The sequence below is a fragment of the Ctenopharyngodon idella genome, chromosome 6 (assembly GCF_019924925.1).
Source record: "Ctenopharyngodon idella isolate HZGC_01 chromosome 6, HZGC01, whole genome shotgun sequence".
Lineage (NCBI taxonomy): Eukaryota > Metazoa > Chordata > Actinopteri > Cypriniformes > Xenocyprididae > Ctenopharyngodon > Ctenopharyngodon idella.
In genome coordinates this window covers 24,076,768-24,086,826 of record NC_067225.1, presented here as the reverse complement: position 1 = coordinate 24,086,826, position 10,059 = coordinate 24,076,768, and the positions used below count along the sequence as shown (strand labels likewise).

Sequence of the window (10,059 nt, the reverse complement as noted above, 5' to 3'; positions counted from 1 at the left end):
TAGACAAAACGTGTAAGTGTCATAACCCTTTGTTAAACACAGAGCTTATTTTTTCGATTCTCCAAAAGTCTATGGGAAAAATGCATAGGCTTTCGATCGAGGGAACCCGTGCGCCACTAACTTCCGGGTTGGCCTACAAAATCACGTCATCCCTGAGGTACTCTATTGCACCTCTTGGGCAAGCTGTCATATTTAAAGGGAGAGTCCATCCATTCCTCACGTCGTTGCAAATGTTTATACATTTCTTTCATTTCATTTGCTGAACACAAAAGAAGATATTTTGAAGAATGTTGGTAGCCAAACTGTTTTGGTCCCCGTTAACTTACATTATATATTGTTTGTCCATATGGTGGAAGTCGATAGGAACCAAAACTCCTTGGTTACCAACATTCATCAAAATATCTTCTTTTATGTTCAGCAGAAGAAAAATAGTCATGAATGACATGAGGATGAGTAAATGATGACAGTCTTTTCATTTTTGGGTGGACTCGTCCTTTAAAAGGTGCGCTTATCCAGGGACTTTCCTGCTGATTCATAGTTTATAGATCACACATCTAGAGAAAAGAAAAAAAAAAAAAATATCTGAATGATTTTTCTGTATAGGTTCACAAGAACGTATTACATTCTTAATATGAATATGTCATTCCATTAGGTACTCAATTTAAAATAAATTCTATGACAAATCTTTATGGAACAAACACAAAAAATCTTTAAATTGCGTTATGTTAGTAATTCAAATATTTTAAACTAATGTAGTATATTTGTAGCCTATATTGAGAAAGAATTTTATTTTGTAGTATACTATGGCATGGAGGTCACATTCAAAGGGTTGGCTGCAATAGGATGACTGTAACAGAAATATGCACACAGTTTCAAGTCTTGGACTGTTATCTTTACAACAAGTTGGATGGATCAGCCCATGATGCCTTTTGTCTCCAGAAAAGTACAACATACGACCAACCAAAGGAGTGTTTGTGTGGAGGAGGCTATGAGGGGAATTGTAATGAGTTTAAAGGGTAATTGTTTTTGCATTTGTAGATTGTGGGGACAAGTTCAAGTTAGCAATTAATTATTCATTCTAAGAGGGTGTACATAAAATTAAAGTTGTCAAATATCATACATGAACACTCATATAGTGGTTATGCAAACTCATGAAATGTTATACACTCTTTATTTTGTGCAATTATAGGTTTTTTGATTCTTAATTATTGACATAATATTTTTGGCTGGTTCTTGATTTGTTTTCTCTGATTGGCTGATCCTGCATCTTCTGTTTCTGTGCTCTCATGTCAATTAAGGATGCAAAGTAAAAGTACATTTGCTTCATGGTTTCTTAGCATGTTCAGATTTCACCATAAAAGTAATTATGTTTTGGAGTATTCCAAGCATTTCCCCTTTGCTCAGGGATCGAAGTGAAGCAGTTAATGTATAACAGTGTCCTCTTGATGTTCAACCCCATAACTCTCCAAACATATCTTGAAAATTGTTTCTTGACCAATAAGCTGGCCTTGGGCCACTCCCTGCTTTCCATATAAGAGTTTGAGGGCACGTCTGTCATCCCACCACTCTTGAGTATTCAACCCCTTAACTTTCCGTTCTCTCCAACTCTGACTGCAGAGATGCTGAACACGAAGAAAACCGTGAGGTCATTCAGCAGTCACTCCTCAGTAGGTGTGAGCAGGAACAGGAGGACACCCCTCACCCGTTCAGGGATGGTTTCGAGGGAAGGTTGGGGCTCCAGTCCAGATGTCTGCCCTCCAATTACAGCTGTAAAGGTCAATGAAAGTCTTCTGGCACCTCTGAACCTAGAGATTGACCCGAACATCCAGGCCATTAAGACTCAGGAGAAAGAGCAAATCAAGACGCTCAACAACCGCTTTGCTTCGTTCATTGACAAAGTAAGTTACCCCCTTCTTCACCTTGTCTTCATTTTAACCTTTGTGTGGACCTTTTATATTTTCACATCTAACAGAATGCATGTGCGTGTGGTTCGTATCCTGGTGTGAGGAAGTGATGTGAATGTGATAATGCATCAGTAACAATATAGGTCCAGTCATATCAGTGTCATATTTTATCAGGACCCCCACTTAACTGACTTACCTGAAGGGGCAATGTCCACTCTCTGCCATAAACACACCTTTGTCGTTTTTTTGGGCAATATCAGTTTACTATCAGTGGACACTCCCTTATACAGGCCTTTATTCAAAACACACACACTTACCTGTGCACACAACTATCTTTGAACTCGCATAATCTGTTCAATAAAGGACAGAGAGACATTTGCACTTAGGCTGCATTTAAAAATACATTACATTACATAGTATACGGTGTACAGAGAAGTACAGTGTGTTACTGTTGTTTAACATTACAATTGTTCAGCTTATGAAACATCTTTCCAAAACCACTTATAGTAGATAGAAACTCCATAAAACAGTTTTTAAAGTCATGGGATATGAACATTTAATTTTTTATCTAGGTTCATGCCATTGTAATGACTAAGTTTATCACTCACAGCCTTGTTTTTGTTTGTGTTAAATTCAACATACCCTGACTAAGGTTTATTCATGCCCATGTTATTTGTAAACTACCCATATGCATGCATTATATTTTATCATATAAAACTGTAAAATCTCTCTGTGAAATCTTCTTATCTTTCCCCAGGTGCGCTTCCTAGAACAGCAGAACAAGATGCTGGAGACAAAATGGAGTCTCTTGCAGGAACAGACCAGCCGCCAATCCAGCATTGATATTATGTTTGAGACCTACATTGCTAACCTACGCAGACAGCTGGATGGTTTAGGGAACGAGAAGCTGCGTCTGGATTCTGGCCTGCGGGACATGAGCAGCCTGGTAGAAGACTTCAAAAGCAAGTGAGAACATTGGAAATGTTTTCATGAAACTTGTGTGTTTGTACGTTAAAATGTTTAAACACAAACTTTATACATTTCTCCTCAGGTATGAAGATGAAATCAACAAACGGAATGATTCTGACAATGAATTTGTGCTGCTTAAAAAGGTCAGCACATAATGTAAAAGTGCACACAGATCAAATACTTTTAAAAATGTGATAACTAATTATAAATATCATAATTCTATTATTAGAAATATATTTTGTGCTATGTTTATGTTAGGACGCCGATGATGCATACCTGAGTAAAGTGGAGCTGGAAAGTAAACTAGATGGCCTAACAGATGAGATCAACTTCCTTTGGCAGATTTACGAGGCGGTACAATTCACTTCCTTCACATTTCTAATAAATCTTTGCACAGTCACATAATACACTTTGCAGATAGAATTTATTATGTTAACTGATAGTAAAACATAACTCATTACAGCTTATAACTCTTATGGAGTCTAAGCAATGTAAACATTCAAAAATGCATGAACAGGATTCAGAATGAGTGTTTTCAGAAATTCTTGTTTCATGTGTATAGGAATTGCGTGAGCTCCAGACTCAGATCAAGGACACGTCAGTTGTTATAGAGATGGACAACAGCAGAAATCTGGACATGGACGCCATTGTGGCTGAAGTTCGTGCTCAGTATGAGGACATTGCCAACCGCACCCGTGCTGAAGCAGAGAGCTGGTACCAACAGAAGGTGACTTAAAGGGGTGGTTGATTATAATTTCACTTTTTTAACTTTAGTTAGTGTGTAATGTTGCTGTTAGAGCATAAACAACATCTGCAAAGTTACGATGCTCAAAGTTCAATGCAAAGGGAGATATTTTCAACGCTGGATTTGCACAAATGATTAACATGACGACACATGCTAGTCGATGAGCTGAATCAACTCCACAGCAACTACATACATTTATCCACTAACTGTTGAGAAATGTCCAGCTGCATTATAAAAGTTGTAACTTCTTCCTGAGTCTCTCCATCAGTGTCCGACTCCGGTTTGAACAATGTAAGACTTAACACTGTTACTGATAAGTCATTTTGGCTGCGTGAGATTCTCCAGCTTTGTTGTTGTTGAGCAACCGAAGCACGAGCTGTTAAAGCTCCGCTCTCTTCTGGAAAGCAGCTCATTTGCATTTAAAGAGACACACACAAAAACGGCGTGTATTTCCTCACCCTCAAATTTGCCAAGCTATAATAAATGATCTGTGGGGTATTTTGAGCTGAAACTTCACAGACACATTTTGGGGTCACCAGAGACTTATATTACATCTTGTAAAAGGGGCCCCTTTAACTTTCTTGCATGGTGTATATGCGTGTCACAAATCACACACTTTTAAACATGCTTATTTTATTGCATTGTAAAATAGCTTTTCTAAATATGCTCTAATTATTTTTTTCTGTGTTTTTGTCTGTACATGAATGTTCATGTGTGCTATAAAATGTTAGTATGAAGAAATGCAGTTGACAGCAACCAAACATGGGGATAACCTGAAAAGCACAAAGGCTGAAATCGCAGAGTACAACCGAAGAATTGCACGTATACACTCTGACATGGAACTTATTAAGGGACAGGTAAGAACTCTATTCAGGGTCAACTGTCAAAAAAACAAACAAAAAAACTTCAAAATGTCAGTAAACAATTCACAGCATGCTTTTTTGGTGACATTTGACAAGAATAAAGCAAGCATTCTTTTAGTAAATCTAGGTAAAGTGTATTATATGTGAGTTGATCTCAGATGATCTCAATTAATCCCAGCTGATCTCAAGTTTTATATGCTAGGGTGTGGGAAGGATGTAATCTTTTGTCTCCTCTTATTTTAGCATTCAAACCATGAGGTGCAGATCAAAGAGGCAGAAGAACGTGGTGAACTAGCTGTGAAAGATGCAAAACTCCGTCTGCAGGAGCTGGAAGCAGCTCTTCTGAGAGCTAAACAAGACATGGCTCGACAAGTGCGCGAATACCAATCGTTGATGAACATCAAACTGGCTCTGGACATTGAGATCGCCACCTATCGGAAACTCCTGGAAGGAGAAGAGAGCAGGTGGGTGCAGCTTGAGACATCAGTGCTTGTTTATTAATATTATGAAACTTTAGTGAATCACAATGGAATCGTCATGTACTTTTCGTGTGTTCCTTCACAGATTATATAGTTCATTCCAGACTTTCTCCATCTCTAAACCAACCTGTGAGTTTCTTTAGACCATTTCGATATACATATACATTTAGAAGTATTTCACATCAGCTACCCACATTTGTAAGATGCTGCATTTGAACAGCTTTTTGTGACAGTTTTATGTCATTTTTTTCTTAGCGTTGAACTATGACCTTGAAAGCAGCCACCTCTCCTCCCAAAGTGCTGGGAAAGACGTTCATAACACAGGCCTGGTTAAGAAGGACGTCATGATTGCTAAGGGTGATAGCGCTAGCAGCATCACCAGCAGCATTGCCACCATTACCAAAAGCACAAAGACCACCATCATCACCAGTGAGACAGGGAACAAACTTGCAGCTACAGAGGGAAGTGTGCAAGTGATGGATAAATCTGCAGGCAAACTAGAGGAGGATGTTTTTGAATGACAAAAGAACAGATGAAAGGATTGTCTTGTGTACAGGGCCCAGGATCAGGTTTTTATAGGTGGGCCTCCACCACCTTCCCTCAACTCCATTAGCATGTTGAGTTTAGTATCTGTGGCTAAGGTGTGGCAGATCAAAATGAATTACAGTTATACAGTATATCATATTCAATATGTAGTAAATTTACATGGCCCTACGACAAACTCATATAATTTCTATTTTGTTCCCTATAACTAAAAATGACAATGTCTGTCACTGTGAGCACAGTCAAAAAGTAGGAGAAACATCCTTTGTGCACGTTCCTGATTACTATTAAGGCCTATATTCAAATAAAGTGAATGCATCAAAAAATAAATGAATACATTTTCAACCTTGAGTCTTTTATGTATTTTATGTGCTCTAGAAAGCCTAATACTGATGCAGCAGAAATAGACTTTTTGTTCCAAATATGAAGAAAATTTATCAGAAATATGTGACTTTATAGGGTCTGCTTGACGGTGATCGTGATTTTACCAAGCACATGTTCCTAGATCTATAGATATGTATAAGATGCCACATTTGACCGCTCCAGACACGTTGGTGTGCCCGCCATCTTGGAACGGTCAGTGTGTCGTTATTCACAGTAAGAATCAATGATGACAACATTGCATAGCTTCTGGTTGTGAAACTGCCGAGATATGAATTTCCAAAGAAATGGGATAAACTTTCACAGGTAAGAATGTGTTGGTTTGTGTTTTTATATGTACAGTCAAACCAAAAATTATTCGGACATTTTTTATATTTTTGATATATTTTTACTAGTGGGCGCAGGACACTATAGTTCATGTGACATATTATACCCAAAAATTCTTCATACAGTGGACTACCAGTAAAATTGATAAAAGTTTGTAACCAAAAATTATTCAGACACTTTGACCTGACCATGTTTTACTTAAGTGTTATCTGATATAATTAAGATGAATTTTTTCTGACACAGTTTAACTCTGAGATCTTGTCATATTTTATTACCATTTTTTTAAACTATAGTAAATAAACTGTAATAATAAATGAAATGTTCAAGGTGTCTGAATAATTTTTGGTTAACTCAATATTACAGGTTTTTATACTATGGTAACTTTTTAATGTTGTTTTAGCTGACCCCTTTGTCTTGTTAGTTTAGCAAAATCATCTGCTGAACTCTATTGCAGATACAGATATTCATACATGTGTCTAACTACAGTTGCAGATGCACAGTCAACTTGCTTTCAAATGTTCACGGACCGGTGTTTTGAATGCTCCAATACAGTGGACTGCTTACGTATGGCGGCCTACAGAAGCAGCCATTAATTAGGAACCTATCTTTATATATCTATACCTGGATCAGCATCTTTGTGGATCCTGGAACAACATTCCAATTAACCAATTAGATTTGTGGGAAAAGTTTACAGTTTAGTCAAGTTTATAGCTTACAACCAGGGTTAGGTGCTTCTACGTCAGTGTCATTCACCTATCATTTCCCTCTGATTTTAAGGATAAGTTATGTGTAGATTTAGGGGTAAGAATAGAGTGGTGCAGGTATGACATCAATTTGTAGGCCAAAACACGGAAATGAATTAGCATTTTAGCACTTCCGGTTCCATTGTCCCCAAGTCAATGGGTTTTTTTTGAATGGGATTTTGGTTAAATGACTGAAATAAGATCTGTGGTGAACACAAGCTCAAGACACTTTCACGTTTTATTCTACGACATAAAATACATCAGTATTACCCCACTCAAGCTGTTACATGTCTTGAAAAAGGCGGTTGCTAACAAGTAGCTAAATTGGCCTACAAAGTGACATCATACGTGCACCACTCTATTGGTTTAGAACTAAATTTTCAGACAGGAATGTTGTTCCAGGATCAACAAAATATGTTGATCCAGGAACATGTCTTACTTGGCAAAATTATGGTGACACTGATTGACAGTAAAAATTAAGTGGTCAAAATTGTATCTACCCCTTCAGTCGTTTATATAAAAAAACATGCAAAGAAACAACATAAAACTACTTTCTTTGAGCTTTTACATCTCTGCTGTTCAGCATTTTTACTTTGAATTTGCCTGATTGAAGGTGAACCTTGATGGCACTTCTATTCTAAACCAACAGGAGGGGTTGTTCATAGAAAAAAGTAACCAAGAGTTTTTAACTTTTAAAATGTGTTAAATTTAGTAAATTTAGAAACTTTATTTTTGTACTCAAGAGAGTCCAGGCTGATGCAGCAACAAATAATAATGCTACAAAAAAAAAAAAAAAAAAAAATGAGTAGGGGAAAAAAAATGAAAAGACCCAAATTCAAATGACAAGAACATTAATAATACATTTAAAAGAGAGAGAGAGAGAGGGAGGAAATGCTTAGATTATCTCAGAAAAAATCAATCAATTGCTTGCTCTTTTAACTCAAACTTTAATAAAAAAATGCTCTTGCACAGATTAATGTTGGTGATTATTTTAATGCGAATGTGATATCTGCATGTATGTGAGCTCAAAGACTTGTAGAAACAAACTAAAATAGCATGGTTGCATGTTTATTTCATGTTTGCTTTTGTTAAAACTATCGGTTAGGTTTAGGGGAGGGTTTAATGTAAGTGAGAAGTTATTTGCAAATGCAGAACATTAATCATTTAACCATTTAGCGACACTCACCAGACATTGATTTCCGATCTGCCATGATAAAACAATTAACGTAATAAATTGTTGCCAGATTATCGTTCATATTACTGAACGCGGTTTGAGTGCCACTCACTATGGAAGCTTGTTTCCGCCACAGAATAAAAAAAAGAAATAATAAAAAAAAGAAAACTGTGACTTTATATCTCACAATTCTGACTGTTTTTGTGATATCTGCAACTCTGTGAGTAGTAATAACTGCATTTATGACAGCGTCTCCTCCCCTTTAGCTAACACTGCCCTATGAGGGCTGCAGTCGTAAGGGAATTTAGACTCCACACCTATGAACTGGTGTAAAACTTAAACTGCTCAGACCGGACTAACCTAGGCTAATCCTTCACAATCTTTTCAATACTTTTGTAATTATTTTACAAATAACCAATTACTTCCACAAATCTATTAAAAGATCATATGTATGTATTATGTATATTTATGTATGCACCCATGTATTTAGCTAAAGATACTGACATTGATAGAAACTGTCCTTGTGGTGGGGACAAGTCACAATAGGTAAGTGCACTGGAATTTCTCAAGTCTTGCCACAACATGCACAGAGCTATTATGTTTGGTTTTATGTGCACTCATTAACTCCAGCTGTGCAGTTATTTAGAAGTTATTACTACATTGAGTTAAAAGCAGTTATGGCAGGTATTGTTTTCCATGGTTTGTTATCCAAAAGGTATAATGAGCTGCAAGGTGAGGTAAGAAAAATGTATTAAACTCTTGTAGAAAATACCACACATAACAGCTCAGTGGATGCGTGATTTTGGTGACAAATGTTGACACATGTTGGCCCCAGGTGTTTAACCTTATTCCTGAGTTGATCCACACCTAAAACACACCCAACAAACCAGTCCCCTAAGATTCATATCTTCCTTCCCCCACCCCCTCTTGCAACACCTTTATTCACTCTGGCTTTCTGCGATCAATGACTGCAATCTGTTCTAGTTTCTCCTTGTTTGACCTTTCACTCCTCCCTTTTATTGATTTATCATAGTATTTTTTTTATAATCTCCTGTCAAGGAGTTAAAAAAAACCTTCTCTCTTTCTTTCACTCTATGACATTCTCTCTTTTTCTGTGCAGGCCTCAACAGGCTGATACTTTTTTGCATATACCAACAGAAACTCAAGGGATTACAGGGCTGATGCTCTGGTCAAGCCTCTCCATAAGCCTCCTACATCTGCACATATTGTCACATATTGCTCCTGAATTTCATTTCACATTTATGGATAAGAATTTAATTAAAAATTTTTTGGTTATCAAGGTCTCTAGTTACATATATTATGCAACAGTCTATTGAGTAAGTAAGCACGTTTTACAAAAGATGTGTGTACACTGTAAAAAAATATTTTCATGATTTGTTATCAGAAAATTTTTCTTTTGTCAAATCAACTTAAATAATGTATGTGGTTCAGATAACATAATATTTAGAATTTCTGTTGATTAAACCAATTGCCTTCATTGTATTAACTCAAATTTTTAATTTCAATGAACTCAAAATTTTTAAGGCAACCAGGTAACTTACTTTTTTAAGTTAAACCAACAATTCTTTTTTTTTTTTTTTTTTTACAGTGTAAACACATGCAGAGTAGGCCTAGGTTGTTTATTTGGAATAGCTGCAACATATCATTAGTGGCCATTGGAAAAATATGCTTCTACCTACATTTTTGAAAAAAGAAAAGAAAAAGAAAAAAAATCTACATACAATTCACTGCAGTTTCCAATATTTGCACCACAATACCAGCTCCATATAGCCTATAGCCTATGGCTTTTCTGACATAGTAAAAACACTTCTTCAGTAATTCATGTGGTACAGCACTTAATTTTTGTTTCCTTTGAAAAGTGAGTCAAGATAAAAGAGCTCAAAGACTTGTAGAAACAAGCTAAAATAGCA

General features: G+C 36.5%; 1 protein-coding gene across 1 annotated transcript; it reads left to right on the top strand.

The window, feature by feature from the left end:
• Nucleotides 1–427: 427 nt before the first annotated feature.
• On the top strand, nt 428–5,848 carry zgc:158846 (uncharacterized protein LOC100009654 homolog). The gene is made up of 9 exons (XM_051898244.1): nt 428–1,898; nt 2,662–2,870; nt 2,956–3,016; nt 3,132–3,227; nt 3,436–3,600; nt 4,350–4,475; nt 4,725–4,945; nt 5,046–5,089; nt 5,216–5,848. Exons 1-9 carry the CDS (start codon nt 1,620–1,622, stop codon nt 5,479–5,481), a joined length of 1,467 nt encoding a protein of 488 aa, XP_051754204.1. The 5' UTR covers nt 428–1,619; the 3' UTR covers nt 5,482–5,848.
• Nucleotides 5,849–10,059: the final 4,211 nt, after the last annotated feature.